Source organism: Camelus dromedarius, chromosome 27 (assembly GCF_036321535.1).
Source record: "Camelus dromedarius isolate mCamDro1 chromosome 27, mCamDro1.pat, whole genome shotgun sequence".
Taxonomy (NCBI): Eukaryota; Metazoa; Chordata; class Mammalia; order Artiodactyla; family Camelidae; genus Camelus; species Camelus dromedarius.
The window spans coordinates 23,945,391-23,961,630 of NC_087462.1; the positions used below are offsets into that span (position 1 = coordinate 23,945,391).

The following is a 16,240-nucleotide window of genomic DNA, read 5'->3' on the forward strand; positions in this document are numbered from 1 at the left end:
GCTGCTCGGGGTTCCCTTCGCCCTGCACCCGGCTGGTGCCTTTCGCGTTGGTTCCTTAATTCGTCCCGCTAACAAACGTGGCGTGCGTCCCACCCCTGCCAAGTTCTTTAGGCATCGCCGCGCGGGTGCCGTGTTTGCGCTCGCCTCGCCGAATGCGGGCGGGGAATGAACCTCGAGCCTCGCCATCCGCGCCGCTGCGGTTTTCCTGCCTGGGAGGGGACCCCCGGTGACCCTGCCGCTGCTCCCGCACCCGAGGTGCGTGCCTCTTGAGCTTCGGCAGTTCTCGCTCGGGGATTCGGGCTTAGTCCCTGAGTCGCCCTCCCCGTGCATAAAATGGGACGATGCGCCGTGATCGTTCCCTGGGCAGGTGTGACGGGCGCCCAGCCTGCTGCACAGCCGGAGCCTCGGGGCAGGTGAAGTGCAGGAGCAGGACGCGGGGCTTCCCAGCCCCTTGAAGGAGCCGCAGGAAGGGCAGAAGGAGGGCACAAGGCCACTGCTGGGGCCGGCGGAGGAGGTCATGGGCACGACCTCCAGGACTCCTGCTGGAATCCAGGCAGGGTGAAGCCGAGGTGTAGCAACGCTAAGAGAATCTTACAGTGCTTAGGCGGGAGGGGAATTGGAGGGACTCTGGAGCCTTACTCATGGCCAGTAAAGGGAGCGGGCTTTGCTCTCAGACACAGAGCTAAGTGTGCCTCAGAATCTGGACTCCCAACTCCAGAGAGCGAGAGGAAAAACGTGGGAAGCCGCGAGAGCAGAGAGGTATCCCCTTATGGGGCTCTCTGCCTTGGTGAACCCTAGAACAAGGGCGCGAGGTTGCAGCCTGAGCGGGGTGACTTGGGCAGGCTGGGGCAGGGGAGGCTCCTGCTGTCCCTCCTGCCACCTCTTCACGATTCTCAGCTCTTTGCTTTGCCCCCTTGTTGCTGATTTCTTCATCTTTCCCCCGTGCAAGTGTAAAATGTTTAAGGCATTTATTGAAGAACATTTGGAGTTTCTTTATTGTGGTAACATGTACATAACATAAAATTTACCATTTTTAACATGTTTAAGTGTACACATTCAGTGGCATTAAGTACCTCACGTGCACCCATCACCACCATCCATCTCCAGAACTTTTTCGTCTTTGCAAACTGAATGGAGTTTCTTCCTTTAAATTATAAAGCTGAATTGAACCTTAGGTATGACTTCGTGAAAAAAAAAATCCCTCCCAAGTTGACCAAGAGAGGTTGCTTGTGACCAGCTTTAAATGCAATGTGAATGTTTGTGTATGTTTGTGTATGTGTTGTGTGTGTGTGTGTGTGTGTGTGTGTGGCAGAGGGAGACTGAGAGTCCTGTGTGAAGCCCATCTTTGGCCCTATCTTGAGCCCAAACACAAGCCTATCTTGTGGCCCAGAGCAGCTCAGAGAAGTCAGGTTGGCACAGAGACTTCTCCTGCCTCAGGGTAGAGGGTGAGAAGGCCGCAGTCAGGCCCAGTTCACTCCCAGGATGTCCAGGGTCAGGAGGTTGGAGGTCAGACCAAGCTGGGCCATTTCCTGGGCCAAGAGTATCTCCAACAGGGGCAGGACAACTCCAGGAAGACTCCCGTTCTTCCTGTTCAGAAGAGCCCACTCTTTCCTTCCTCTGGCCCCATGCAAAGCATGCCTCTGTCCATCATGTCATGCCTGACCTTTGAGGTGCTACTGGAGGCCAAGAGGGCAGGGGGTACGAGGAAGTAGCTGAGTCAAGACTTGAAGCCAGGGCAAGCTGTTTCTCAACGCGGGTGTTACATTCTTAGATGATTTATCATTGGGCAGGACTGTCTCCTGCGTCTCAGATGTCTGCTATCCATGGCCCTACCCACCAGTACCAGGAGTGTTCCCCCGACCATTGTGATGACTGAAAGCATCCCGTGCATTTCTAGCTGTATCCTGGGGATGAGGAGGAAGGAGGCCTGGGCAAGCCCACTCCTCTTGGGCCTCAGTTTCATCTGCAAAAGGGGAACAGTCATCCTTGTAATTAGTTTAGCTGCCGTGGCACACGGCGGGGCTCAGTAAATGTGTTTCCTCACTTCTGGAAGGGGCTAGTGTGGGGCACAGCTGCCCTCTTGGCAGGGGGACATGAGCCCCTCAATCCCTGAAGCTCAGCTGCAAGGCAAGGTGCTCCCCAGTGTCTCAGCTGGGACCTTAGCAAGTCATTCACTCTTCTGTAGTTTCTTGACCCTACTCTAAGCTCTTAGAGTACTCTGCACTTTAAATTTTGAAGTTTGCAGACCTAAGAATACACAGCATGAGGCCACAAGAGGGCAGCAGTGAGCCATGAATGGCCCTGTCCTGCTGGATGGCACTGGAAAGGACCTCCTGGATTATCTGGGGAAGTCGGGGTACTTGTGGCTTCTACCCTCATGAGGATCTGCCTGCCAGTCACCCAGCATCATGGCCCTGCCCACAGACTCCATGCCCTGCCAAGCAATTTCAGAGAGACAAACTGGAGGACACCCAAGAGCCTGGGTCCCGTCCTACACCTGCTACCACGTCCTGGCTGCGTATCCCTGGGCAGGGGACTTACCCCTCGGAGCCCCACTTTTCCCACATGTAAAGCAGAAATAGGGACACCAACCAAAGTGGTCTTGTCTTTCACAGGGTTGGAGAGGGGATCCGGTGAGGTTCCTGGGTGCAGGGAGGAGCAAATTACAAATTGTAGTGTGCAGTGGCTTGGTGCGGTGACGCCAGAACTCCAGAGGACACTTGGACGCCCAGTAGCCTCCATCAGTCATCACAGCCTCACCATGTTTCTCTTTCTTTTCACACTATGGCTTCCCTGGTGACCCACACGACTTCCACTTAGTGCCAGTAACTGAGGGAAACAGAAGTGGGGGCTTTCTTTCTCCTTAGCCAGCAGGTGGCTGGGCCTCTTGCTTAGCGAGGAGGCCACATAGCGGGGTCTGGGGGGGAAACTACCCATACTACCCATAGTGTGGCCTCCTTGGGCCTCAGTCCTTGGAGGAAGAAGGCTGAGACACTGTCACTGCAGGCCTCTTCTTGTCTATACCGCCCCGGGTGTGCTCGATTTTGCCATCTGAGAAATGGGCACGTTCACTGAGTCCCTCTCTTGGGACTGTTGTAAAGACCAGCTGGGATGAGAGATGTAGAAATACGCTGTAAGACTGTGGCACTGGCTTTGTCTTGGAGTGAGGAGGAGACAGGGAACTCACGACTGTGGTCGCTTCTGGGTGCTCCACCTGTCCTAGGTTCTTCATGTGTTCCGCCCAGTTGCTTCTCCCCAGACCACAGTCTGAGTGTAAGCGTCAACGAAGTGACAGGTTGAATTTTCTAGGACGGCTGATGCAAGATCGCCTACCCCACATTTTCTCTTTAAAATGCAATGTCAACAGTTATCCCTTGAATGAGGGTGATGAATGAGGGTGAACCTGTGATCTTGGCAGAAAGTGACACCACCTGACCTCTGAGGCTTGGCCATAAAAGGTGACTGAGGTCTACCTGGGAATCTGGCAGCCATGCTGTGAGGAAGCCCAGACCACACACACACACACACACACAGAGGTGTCCTGGCCATCGGGGGTCCCAGCTGACAGCCAGCATCAACCAGCAGGTGTGGCAAGTCTGAGCCACAACCACCCAGCTGAGCCCATTACCCCAGAGCTGTGAGAGACAAGTAGAAAGGCTCACTGTTTTAAGGCAGAAGATTTGGGGGTGCTTTGTTATGCAGCGGTCAGAGGCCACACAGGGGCTTGGTAATTCGGGTGGCTGGACAAGGGGGCTCAGGTGGCAGCATGGCAGGGCCGTGCCTTGAGTCTTTGTCTTCACAACGCCAAGCCCCATCTTTGCCCTGACTCTGAGCTACTTCCTCTGGTTTCTGGGGTGGCTCCGGCCCAGGGACAGTCCCCTTATCCCTCCCCACCTAGCGAAGGCCAGGCTGAAAGCTCGCTTGGTGGTGGTGCCAGGGGCAGTCTGCAAGGACAGGCACACCCAGACGCACATCTGTGGTTTACTACACGCAACAGTATCTGTCTACACAGGGGGCAGGCAAGTGGCCGGGTCAGAGGTGGTGGCTGGGAACCCTTGTCAGAGGTGGGGCAGCCGCTTCTCAGAGGGTCACTAGCTCGGGTCACAGGCCCCCTACTCAGGCCTGCCTGGAGCCAGCCCTGAGGCTCTCTTCATCTGCACACTCATTTTTGGCCAGAGTTCCCCTGGCTGGGAGACTTGGGGCCAGTGAGACCCAAACTCTGAGCTGGAGGTCCATCTCATCAGTCCCATCATGTCCCTGCTCTGGAGGGGCGTGGAGATAGACAGGAAGCGGCAGACACCCAGCCTGGGACCTGCTGCCCTCCACACTCGGGGATCATAGGGCTCCCCGCAGCTGGGTCCACACGGTGGCGATCATAGTGCTGGGCCTCTCCTCCTGGACACAGGATGCTTGTCCTCACGGCAGGCAGGCTGCTTCCTGAGGCCTGCGGAACTCGGTGGGAGCTCCACCTGCTTGGGGTGCTTCCCACAGCTCCCAGTGTCCGGCTGCAAGTGCTGGGCATGAGTCCTGCCCTGCTCTGATGAATCAGGGCCCAGGCGGTGGGCCCAAGGGATGGGCAGCTGGCTGTGGCTGAGTGCCGAGGCCAGAGACGCCTGGAGCAGCTGCCTTGGCCATCCGTGCCCTGAGCCTTTTTGGATGGGGTGGGCCCTGGGCAGCAGGACAGCCAGAGTCTCTGCTGATCAGGTGACTGAAGGCCTAACCTGGCCGGCGTCTTTGCAACCTCTCCTGGGCCCGGATCCTTCCCGGGAAAGCCAAGTCCCGCAGGTGGCCCTCAAGTACGTCGTGCCCCCACTGGGCCTGTCCATGTTCCCACCAGCTTCACATGCTGAGCGTTCTGGGGCTGGGCCGGGCACACTCTCAAATGTTAAAAGGCCACAGGGATGGTGGTACAGCCCGTGAAAAAAAAGATCAATATATTACTGTTTTGTTTTTACAAAAATTAAAAATGTCCACACGGATCTGTACAGGTTGTCAGCTGTGTGCTGGGGATCACTGGAAAAGGAGGGAAAAGTGAAGGTGAGGCGGCGCAGGGAGGCCCCGGAGGCCCTGCCCTGGGCCGAGCTCTCCCCACCCTGCCCACTTCCTCAGGAACAGGTGCGCACTGAATCCCTTCCTCCCAGCCTCCTGGATTCCACCCCCTCTGGGGGGTGGGGTTTAGACAGAGCCTCAGCGGGTGCTGATGGCTTTGCAATGGCTGGGCAAGGAGCTGAGTGAGCCCTGAGTGACCCACAGGCTGGGCTGTGCACAATCACCCAGGACCACAGCCACAGGCCCTGGGCCCCAAGACAGGAGAGTCACAACTAGAATCATCCAGGGAGACCTGGCTGTTCGGTCGCAGCCTGGGGAGCGGCAGACACCCAGCCCCGGGGGCCCCTTTGGTCCCAGCTTCTCCCAGCCTGCCCTGGACACTCTTTCCAGCAAGGTACCTTATGCCAGCAGCCAGGCACGGGCAGCCCGTCGGGGCCCTGGAAAGGAAGAAGGTTTCAGTGACAGGGATGGGGGCTGGTCAGATTTCTGTGCTCCACACACTCCTGCCCCGGGCGTTGGGAGCTGCAGCCCTGGGAATTGCCATGTGAGGCCACTGGACCCACTGAGGCAGGGCCCGATGCCTGCCCTGTCCAGCTTGTGGAGAGTCACAGGGCACAACAGCCCTCACTGTCCTCGTTCCAAGTGCACCCTCGTGGGCTTTGCTGGGACATGGGTGCTGTGGGCAGAACCAGGACACTGCGGAGTACTGGGCATCGTGCAGGACGTCTGTGGGCTGGAAGCAGGGCCTGGCCCCGGCCCTACCCAGGGGCTGCATGGCTTTGCTGCCTGGCAGCTGTGACAGTGGCTCTGCTCCTCACACTGGGGACCTAAGAGCCTTCAGGATGTGTTTGAGGACAGTCCAGGAAGTGGGATTCCCCTCTGGCCTGTCCTGGTCCCTGTGTCTGGATCCGAGTGGCAGACAGGGTAGGCTGAGCTCAGGGTGGAAGCTGGGCTGGGGTGGGGAGGTGTGTGTGGGCAGGTTGGAGTGGGGACTGTCACAGGCAGGGGGGTGGGTTTTCTCAGACGGCCCGGAGGTGGGGAGCCAGAGAGGGACAAAGGCAGACCCGTCGTCAGTCAGCCTAGCATCCCTGCGGGATGCTGTGGTGGACAACAGTTCACTCCATTCGGAAGCACACGGGCAGACGCCAGACACCAGACACGGGGACCATGCCCCCCAGAACTCCAGTGCATCCACCGGGGACACAGGCTGGGACCTAACAGGAAGTGGGGGGAGGGGCAGAAATGGAAAGGAAGGCGGGATGGAGGAAGGTGGGCCAGGGCAGCGGGCACAGGCCTCCCAGAGCACACAGCACAGCGCACAGCACAGCACAGCACACCACACAGCACACCGCAGGCCAGACCGCGTACCGCAGGGCAGGGCCCGCTGCCCCTCGCCAGGCCCCTGGAGCCCGGCGCCCCGCGCCTGCCTCCGCATTTAGGATTCTCCTGTTTCAAAGACAAAGGCTTAATGACTCAGAGGGAAGTCTTGGCCCAGGGCCTGAGCTGCGAGGCTGGGCCACCCGATCTGTCTGCTATCCCTGGCCCTCTCAGTGTGTGCCTTTCCTCCTCAAAACCATCTGGAGGTAGGGTTTAACATACCCACTGCACGGATGAGGAGACTGAGGAATGGAGGACTAAACTAACCCACCCAAGGTCAGGGGGCTGGGCCTCTGGGGTCCCCGGCCCTGACCCCCTTTGGAAGGGGGCCATACACATCATGGCAGGAGGCTCCTCTCTCCATGCCCCTGGCTGTGGTGGTCGGATGTGAGTATCTAGTCAGTTTCAGTATGGAAACTCAGCTGTTTTGTTTCTCCTGACTTTTCCGAGTTCCACTGGAGGAGTCTGACAGCTAAACCCTCCCTGCCTTCTAGAAAAAGAGAACTGAACTTTGATGATTTCAGGCACTGGGTCTGGTGAGCCATCAAAGGATGTTGTAAAAAAGCAGGGAAAGAAAGGCTGTGGAGGCAAGGGGTTCTGGGGCACGTGGAGGAGATGCAGGGGTGGGTGTGGGGCTGCCCAGACGGGCAGAAGCCTCCTCTGGGACAGGACAGACTCCCAGAGAGGTGAGGGCGGTCCCACCCCACTTCACGCCTGAGGAAGATGAGTAAAGAGGAGCAGTGACCTGGCCGGGCCTCCATCTCTGTAGAGGGGTCCCCAAGCCGTGCCCATGGAGGGGTCAAGCCCAGGGCAAGGGGCGCATCCACGACTGCAGAGACAGAAGGGGTGGCCCCAGCAGTGTGGGCATCCCGGGGCGGGGCCCGTGGGACCTCAGGGACTTGCAACTGAGCTCTGAGGACAGGGAAGGCGGGCGCCCCACCCTGGCAGGAGGCGGCGGCGAAGACCTGGGTTGGGGTCCCACCCTGCACTAACACATACCACAGGACACGGCTGGTCCAGGCCTGGGGGTCCTGGCTCGCCCTTCTGGCCTTTCATTCCTTTCCGACCGGGGACGCCGCGCTCCCCCTGTGCACGAAGGGAGATGGGGGATGTTCCTGGCTGCCAAGCCCAGGGCACCTCCAAGGCCTCTCAGAGAGATGGGCCTGGGGGTCCGGCAGCCACCCCTGCCCTGCTGCCTCATCCCAGCCTCCCTGCTCCTCCTCCTCCCCCCATCCCACCTTCTGTCTGCCTGCTTCCTGCCTCCTGTGTCCTTTCCTTCCCACCTGCCCCTCCTTCTCTTCGCTGGCCACCCTCCCTCTGTCCTCCTGTCCCCACCTCCTCTCCAGCTGCCCCCCACCTTCTCTCTGCTTCCCCCACCTTCTCTCCACGCTCGCTCTGGTCGCCTTTCTCTCCTCGGGGTCCAGGGAAACCCTGACAAAAGGATGGAAAGTTAAACGTGCAAGCGAGGTTTGCGGTTCATCTCTGCCCCTTCCCTCCATGCACATTCGTGGTACAAGCTGGCCCGGCCCCAGCTCCCAGGTGGCACAGAGGCTGGGTACAGGGCTGATTTAGAGAAAAGCGTGCGTTTGGGACACCAGCACCGTGTCCTCTGAAAGGAGAACTGCTGGCGTTTCTGGAGGGAAGCTCTCAGGCAGAACAGCTACCAAGGGCTTTCTCTAAGGTCCAGTGCAGCAGGCACTGGCCCAGGCTTGGCTGGGGACATAGACCCAGGAAACTCACGGACGTTTGTGTCACCCTCTTCAGCAGATCAAGAAATGGTGACCTCTGTTCTCTGCCCTTGGCTGAAAATCTTGTCCACCCACCCATCCATTTGTCCATCTGTCCATGTACCCAACCATTTCTAAGCATCCACTAGGAACTGGGCTGCGGGCTGAACGCTGGGGCCAGAAAAACAGATTTGACGTGTTCCCTCTTGTGTTCTTTTCGTAGTTTACTTTCTATATTTTACGATGTATTAATATCCTTGAAATTTTGCTGGCCGGGGAGAGCCTGCCTCCCCCAGGGCTAGCCAATTCTTAGGGAGAGCAAAGGGTGAGTCTGGGAGCATGGCTTTCAGAAGCAGACCAGCCGGTCCCCCAACCCGCCCCTTTAACTCTCACACACTGAGTCAGCGATTCCCCCACCCCAAATCATCCAGGGCCAGGGAGCAGGCAACGGGAGAACACCCCCATCACCCGAAGCCTGCCAGGATTATTCAGACTAGCCAGCCCCAAACCGTTTACCCGCCCTGCCCTGCCTTGCCCGTGGAAACCCCAATAAAAGCCCTGGCCTAGGCTTTTCCCTCAGTCCTTTCTGCCTCCCGACCAAACCTGGTGCTTCTCCACGTGGCCCTGTACTGCAGAGACAAGAGAGGGTGAGAGGTTCGGCTGCGCTGACACATCTGAGCCCTGGGTTGGGATTTTTCAGTTATGAGTCAGTTTAAACCAGTTTAAATTGGGTTTTCTGTCTCTTGCAACCAAAAGACACTTGACCCAATCAGTGCTCAGTTCATACTTCTCTTCCTCTCCTTCCCATAATGCTGCCCTAGCTGAAGCCTCGTCACTTCTCACCAGGATGTTTCAACAGGCTCCTCACTGCTCTTCCCGCCCCCCTGCTCCAATGGGCCATCCATCCATCCTCCATCCATCTATTCATTTATTATTCATCTATCCACCATCCATCATTCGTGTATCCACCTATCAATCATTCGTCTGTTGTCCATCCATCCATCCTTCATCCACCCATCCTCCGTCCATCCTCTACCATCCTCCACCCATTAACTATTCATCTATCATTCATCCATCTGTCCATCCATCATCCACCCACCCATCCTCCATCCTCTATCTATCATCCATCTATCAATAAAGCACCTTCCCTGGGCTGTGCATTGGACACAGCACTGGGGACACAGAGGGGACCCATCACTTGTCGTCCCAGCCATGGGGAAAGCCAACCAGACCAGATTACTGTGTGGGCAGTATGGGGACAAACGCGACACAAGGGAGGGGCCTGGTCATGGTGAACGCTGAGGTACTCACATCGAGTCCTGGCTCCCCGGGCCTGCCCTGAGGGAAGACAAAGAGGAGATGTGAGGGGGCCGAGGAGGGGGCGCTGGGAGAAGAGCTGCTGGCAAGCTCGGTCCAGTGGCTGGTCCACAGAACCTGAAGTCTGGCCTTGGGGACCAGCAGAGCGCAGGGGTTGTGCCCCCCGGGCTGAGTGACACCACAGGCATGGAGCCACATTCGGGGGAGCATTAAAGGAAGCCGGTTACCTTCTCTCCTTTGGTTCCTGGCAGCCCAATGAGGCCTGGCGGGCCAGCCGGCCCCTGGGGGGAAAGGAGTGCGTTAAGAGGCATGACAGTCACAGAGATTAGCACCTCGAAGGACAAATAAGGCTCATGACACTCACAGGCAGGCCGCTGGGGCCTCTCTCGCCCGACGCGCCCTTCTCTCCCTTTGCTCCGTCCAAGCCCTGGGAGTAAAGGGGAGACATCAGTTAGGGGGCCAGATAGACGGCAGGACAGGGGGTTTGGGGCCTGAGTGGGAACCGAAGTGTGCAGGTCAGAGGGGCAGACTCCTTCCTGTGCCAACAATCGGGAAGAGCTGCGGGTGTGTGGACTTTCCAGTTTCCCACACACGGGCTCCCTCAGTAACCGTGGAAGGCCGCTGTAGTCACACCCACTTCACAGATGAGGAAAGAGAGGCACAGGGACCGGCAGGGACGGGCCCAGCCACACAGCCAGCAAGTGGCAGGGCTGAGTAGCAACTGGGATTCTGAGCCCCAGGCTTGGACCCCGTCCCTGCCAGCAGCTGCCTCTTCTGAACATGATCTGGGGAGGCCTCGGGACAAAACAGAACCAGAAGCAGCACATCTGGTCAGGCCACATGCTCAGCCCCACTGGGCTCTGGGATTCCATGACTCTGAGGCCCCCTTCCGCGTCCGAGCTGGGGAGGCAGAGATGTGCCCTCCCCCAGGGTAAACGTGAGGGATGCAGTGAGCCCAGCTGGCTTCCCCGCGACAGGGCACATGGGCAGGCCACACTCAAGGTTTTAATTTAAGAGTAGAAGACATGGCATTATGTAATACACGCCGAACCCAAGACTTTACATCCAGGCTGCGGGCACTTGGGAGACAGATGTGCACGTGGGGGGGCGGGGGGGGAGGGAGCAAGGAATGGAGATGTCAAGTGTGGGGTCTGGGGAGTCCCAGCTCTGAGGACATCAGGGAGGTTATTCCACAGGCGACTGGGAATGGTCAGGCCCCGGGAAGGCGCAGGGCTGGTCTGGGGCCAGTGTGGGGCCCTGACTTTGCTTACTAGCAAGACTTTTTGGAACCGTCTAGGCCGTGAGCCTGCAGAGAGTAGGGGGGTTCTCATCCACGCTCCAAAACTTACCTTGGGACCCTGAATTCCCTGAAGGCCCTGGGGGAGGAGGAGAAAGCAGATCAGAAAGGCCATCAAGCTGGGTCCAGACCTCTGGACCACAAAGGCTTGCAGGCCATTCACTGGCCCCTGTGACCCCGCCCTCTGCCGCCTCCCAAGCCCAGACCTGGGGTCTGCCCTCCCGGCCTGATGCGCCCCCTCCCCCACTGGGGTACCCTGTCCTCCCTGGGCCTGGGCCCACACCCTCTCCACATCCCAGCTGCTTCAAGCCAGATGTTCTTACCATGGGGCCTGGGGGACCAGGCGGGCCTGGGGGCCCTGGCTCCACTATGATTTGGGCCTAGAAAGGGTCAGAGGTGGATTATCGCCCCATTACCCCTCACCTGCCCACACTTGAGTTCGCCACCCTTTGGAGGAGCACGCCCCCGGGGCTGAGCCACCCAACTGAGGCTCCCCCCTGCCCGGCGGCAGGCGCTGCCTGGGGAGGGACCCAGTGCCGGCCTTTGGGTTCAAAGACAGGCCCCAGGCTCCCCTCCCCCTCCCTCACCGCCCTGGGCATGGGCAGGCCAGATGGCCCTTGTTGTCCCAAAGCTTGGGGCCCCAGCGGCTGGGGCTGGGTGTTGCGCAGAGACCCTCAGCAGCCCCTTACCAGGCTCTCCTGTAGGCTGTCAGATGCCGGCTCTCCCTTCTCCCCCTTGGGGCCGTCGGTGCCCTGCAGGACAGGGCAGCCTTGAACCCTTTCTGTCCATCACCAAAATCACCGCCCGTTCAGCACCTCCCCTTCCTTCCCCCATAAGGCTTCTGGGCAATAAGCCCGGAAGGCTGTTGGCTTTTGCAGCTGAGAACAGTTTTTCCTAAATCAGGGGGAAACGTGCTCAGAGAGCACGTTAACAGCAGTATAAACTGTTTCTCGTGGGGCAGCGGGGCAGCCAGGGGCTCTGGAAGCAAAGACCCGGGGTTCAAACTCTGGCCCCAGCTCTCTGGCTGAGCGAGCCTTGTGGATGGACAACGGGTGTCTAGCGGTGGCCGCCCGACAGTGGTGACAGCGGGTATTTACCAGGTGCCAGTCAGCCACTCTCTGCCCCGCTCCTGTGTTCCCTGGTGGGTGTGGGAGATTATCACCTCCATTTTAGAGCTGAGGAAACTGAGGCCCAGGGAGGTTAGGGCACTTGAGCAGGGTTCCAGAGTCCGTAAGAGACGGAGCAGGATGCAAACCTGGGTGGTCAGAGCTCCTGGTCTAGCCACCGCCCGGCCTACTGCTCCCACCGGGCGGGGCCTCCTTATTTCACCTTTAAGTAGGCCTCGGCAGGGTGGGGTGGGGTGGGTAGGACCTTCTGTGGAGTCAGGGCAGCCCAGAGCGTCTCTTCAAAGGCCCAATGGGCCGGGGTGGGCTGAGACCAGGACAGCGGGGCCCCAGCCCCTGGCAGGTGCCATGGTGGGCATGCATCCACCTCGGGCCCCCCACACGGAGCAAGCATGGTGGGACCCACACAGCCACGTACTGGGAGGCCTGACAGGCCCATCTCGCCTGCTTCCCCTTTAGGTCCGGCTGGCCCAGCCTCTCCTGGGTCTCCTTTCTGTCCTTTGGGACCCTAAAAGCCACAGAATAAGGTGTCAAAAGGCATTTCCCCCCTACTCACACTGGCAGGTCCCCAGAGCTTAGTCCGGGCCAAGCCAGACCCCTGCTTCCTCCTCGGGGGTCCTCTCCTCTTGCCCAGGTGGCAAATGAGCTGAGGGGCCTGGACGGGGACAGGGAAGGGGCACCCCCCAACCTGGCCTGCCTCACTGCAAGCAGGGGTGCAGGCTGGGGCAGTGGGGGTGGAGCGTGGGACTGGGCAGCCACTGAGAGGGCACATATGGGGTTCGAGGCCAACCCCGTGCTCACATCTCAGGAGCCAAAAGCGGGAGCCCCCAACCCCACATACAACCAGCCATGCCCCAGTCACCCAGCCCCTGCACTCCCCCATTCAGCCAACTGCGTAACATCGCGGCGTGCACACACCAGGGACCCAGCCCTCAAGACACACTCATGAGTGTCAAATGACACCCGCGGATGCTGTCGTGTCTACGTGGGATCCCACAAACACGTGTGTGCTCACAGGCACACTGATAACGGCCGTGACACTACTAGCTGGCATTTGAAGGCTCTTTGCTATCGCACGCCGGGCACTGCTCTGATGTGTTTTCCATACAGTTATTTTACCCTCACGGCAGCCCTGTCAACCATCTTCACTGCGGGTGAGGCACCGAGGCTGCCAGAAGCAAGCAGCTTGCCTGAGGCCCACGGGCAGCACCAGGGTTTGCACAGAGGCTCGAGTCCACTCCGTTCTGTGGCCTTTCTCTGACTTAGCGCAGGTGCGTGCGCACACACACACACACACACACAGTCTGACGCCAAGCACTAGCATCACCAAGGAAATGAAAGGCCAGAGACCTTCTCTCCATCGATTCCGGGAGCCCCGGGCAGTCCAAGTTCGCCCTGGAAGGGAACAGACAGCAAGAGGGTTCACAGGGTCCCACAGCCCCCAGCAGGGATCTGTGGCTGAGCTGCCTCCCCTGACCAGCACCCTGGCCCTGGGTCGGGTCCCTGCGGTTGGACCTTCAGGGAGGTGCCCACTGGGTGCCCAGCACAGTGCCAGGCACTGGCCACCCTCTCTCCCCCGTTTCCTCAGCCCCTACGAGCAGCCCGTGGCTATAAAAGGCTGGCAGGTTATAGATTTAGAAGCTGAGACTCGGAGACTTAAGTCACTGCTCCAGGCCACACAGCCTAGGGACGATGGCCTGGACCAGACCCTCCCTGATTTCAAAGTCTGCAGCTCCCTTTCCTGAGCCAAGCGGGCAGGTGTAAGAGATGCGCACAGGCCGGAGGAACAGCTATGTAACCTACGGGACTTTGTGACATCATGAGGGGCTGTTTATGGATGACTCATGTGAACGAGGTTTCCCAGGGAGAAGCTAGGGCCAGGAAGAAGGCACCAGCTTGGTCAGGAAGGAGCAGGCCATGTTCTCTGAGCCCTGGGAGGGCAGGCTGGGGCGCTGGGAGAGAAGACGGGCAGCGTGGCAGGGAGGAGGGGGGCGGGCCCTGGGGACAGGGGCCTGGGGCGCCACACAGCTGCTCCTGCACTGACCTTGGCTCCAGGCAGCCCTGGCAGCCCTGGTGGCCCCGGTGGCCCAGGAGGACCCTGTGTGTGAAAGTCAAGAGGTTAGTGTTTAGGCGGGGCCTCCCCATGACTGCCCGTCTACCCCTCCATCCCGAGGCCACGTCCCAGCCCAGCTGGGCTGCAGCAGTGGCCCTTACGGCCCTCTTCCCACCCAGTCAGGTCAGGCCTGTGTGTCGGGGGAGGCCAGGCAGGCAGCACCAGGCATCAGGTAAGATACCAGGGTCTACTGCCCCGGGGGCGCCCAGAACCCCTCTGCCCCAGAGCCATTCCCCACCCCCATATAGATTTCTTCACAACACTCTCCTGCTCAAGATCCTGGGATGGCTCCCCATTGCCTCTAGAATCAGGCCTAAATCCTCTGCTGGCATTCAAGGCCACCCAAAAATTGAATCCCCAACAGTGACCTCTCCCATGAACTCTGCCCGCCACCTGCTGGCCCTGGGGCATCCCTTGGCCTCACAGGTAGGGGATCACTTGCCAAGTATCTTCACTCCCCAGCTCCCATCTCGACCTTGGCTTCCCGCAGGACCCCCTGCCCACCATGGCTTGTCATCACCCCCGACACTCACTCCCCCTCACAAAGGCTGTAGCCACCTAGCTCCCAGCCCAGCAAGCTCCAGGCCCCTTCCCTCTGCTTTCCCGCACCAACCTTCCCCTTCTTGTTGGTGCCTCCACTGAGATGTCCCTCATCTTCCAACCTTCCTCCATTCCACCCGTGCTCCTCCATGCCGAGGCGCAGCACCTGCCTCCCCGGGGACCTCCCTGCCGTCAGCCGTTCCCACCTTCCACACCACTTCCCAGCTAGCCTCCCACTTGTGTTTTTCAATTTCATCCCTCTATGTCTGCCTGTGGCCTGTCAAATCCAGCCATCATCCCTGTCTGGCATCTGAAATCCACTTCCCGCCTCTCTGTACTCATGGAGCTTCTCCAGGCAGCTCCCAGCCGGTCTGGGACAACCAGGCCCATACACACCCTTGGGCCGCGTCACATCACACCACACCACACCATGCAGGTCTAGGCAGGCGCAGTTCCACCAGCCTGTGTTCCCCAGGAGGCCCTGCCTCCTGTCCCCGAGGGGCGAGCTTCCCTTTTTGCCTTGGCCTCTGGGGAGCTCAGGGCCCCGTCAGCTGCCTTCACAGCAGCTTCTCAGCATAGTGTGCGTCTCCACACAGCACTGATTTCCTTATCAGGCACCTGGTGAAGTTGGGGTCCTTGAGTTAAGCTGCCCCTGGTCCCTTGTGTAGAGAAGTGAAGTATTTTTACACCAAGTAAGTGGCTATTCCCCCAGGAAATGAACAGCAAGGGCCTATCAGGGCCCACCGGGAAGGCTACCTTAAGGGCATCCAAGATCCTGCCATCGTAGTCAATCACCACCGTGTCTCCTTGCTCGCCCTTGAGGCCTGGGGGACCCTGAGGTGGGAAGGGAGGGAGAATGTCAGGGAGGAGCTTGGTAGGCGCCTCACCCAGAGGACCTAGTGACCCAGCTGCGCACAGGCCTGTGAGCCGTGGGCCAGCTCTCACCCGGCTCCTGGCTGGACCCCAGCCCCTCGTCTCCTCCTGTTCCCTCGGGCATTGGCATGCTGGCTCACTGACTAAGCACTCCAGGGCCAGGCCGGGGGTGACACGAGGGAAGGGGGAGGCCTGGGGCCAACTGAGGAACAGCCCCAGCCGGGTCTGGGGGTGGCTGTAATTTACCTTCATGTGGGAACTGAAGCCCACTGAGGCCCATCTCTGAGTCCTCAAGGGAAAATGGAGAGCCTGATTTTGATGTGAAATTCTGCAGATTTTTAAACGAACAAAGCACCCAATCCCCCCCAAACACTGTAGTAATTAAAGCCTGGCCAGCTGGCTCTTGCCCTTACACCACAGTTTCCTGACTTCAGGTAAAGGCTGCAGACACCAGGCACTGATGCTCCCATTCACTCCTGGTTCTGAGCGCACATCCAGCCACGCACGTGTCCACACGTATGTGTCTGCTCGTGTGTGTGTCCACACGCGTACCCGTCCTCATGGGCACGCGCGCCACCACGGGCCCCGCCCTTTCCCTTTGAACCTCCCCTCCCCACCCAGCTCTTCTCCACTGGGAGAGTAGCTGGGGCTGGGAGCATTTTGGTCCGGCCTGAGGCCAGCCCCGTGCACAGGACAGAGAGACCCAGGCCAGGGCCTCACTTGCCAGCTGCCTCCACGGTCATGGCCTTCCTGGAACTGTATGTGTACACTGAATTCCCACACTCGATGCTTAATCCAGTCCCGGGCTACCTGCATGACCAGG

The 16,240-nt window shown here is 59.4% G+C and overlaps 1 protein-coding gene across 1 annotated transcript in view; it reads right to left on the reverse strand.

Moving 5' to 3' along the window:
- Positions 1 to 1,007: 1,007 nt before the first annotated feature.
- COL23A1 (collagen type XXIII alpha 1 chain) overlaps positions 1,008 to 16,240 on the reverse strand; it is a 301,135-nt gene continuing 285,902 nt past the window's right edge. The window contains exons 15-28 of the mRNA XM_064480158.1: positions 15,301 to 15,378; positions 13,936 to 13,989; positions 13,242 to 13,286; positions 12,310 to 12,399; positions 11,457 to 11,519; positions 11,091 to 11,147; positions 10,820 to 10,846; positions 9,835 to 9,897; positions 9,698 to 9,751; positions 9,465 to 9,491; positions 7,804 to 7,857; positions 7,426 to 7,512; positions 5,448 to 5,486; positions 1,008 to 5,013 (exon numbers count right to left, since the gene is read on the reverse strand). Of these exons, the coding sequence (XP_064336228.1) occupies positions 5,011 to 5,013; positions 5,448 to 5,486; positions 7,426 to 7,512; positions 7,804 to 7,857; positions 9,465 to 9,491; positions 9,698 to 9,751; positions 9,835 to 9,897; positions 10,820 to 10,846; positions 11,091 to 11,147; positions 11,457 to 11,519; positions 12,310 to 12,399; positions 13,242 to 13,286; positions 13,936 to 13,989; positions 15,301 to 15,378 (741 nt within the window). The 3' untranslated portion in view covers positions 1,008 to 5,010. The remainder of the gene's footprint in view (positions 5,014 to 5,447; positions 5,487 to 7,425; positions 7,513 to 7,803; positions 7,858 to 9,464; positions 9,492 to 9,697; positions 9,752 to 9,834; positions 9,898 to 10,819; positions 10,847 to 11,090; positions 11,148 to 11,456; positions 11,520 to 12,309; positions 12,400 to 13,241; positions 13,287 to 13,935; positions 13,990 to 15,300; positions 15,379 to 16,240) is intronic.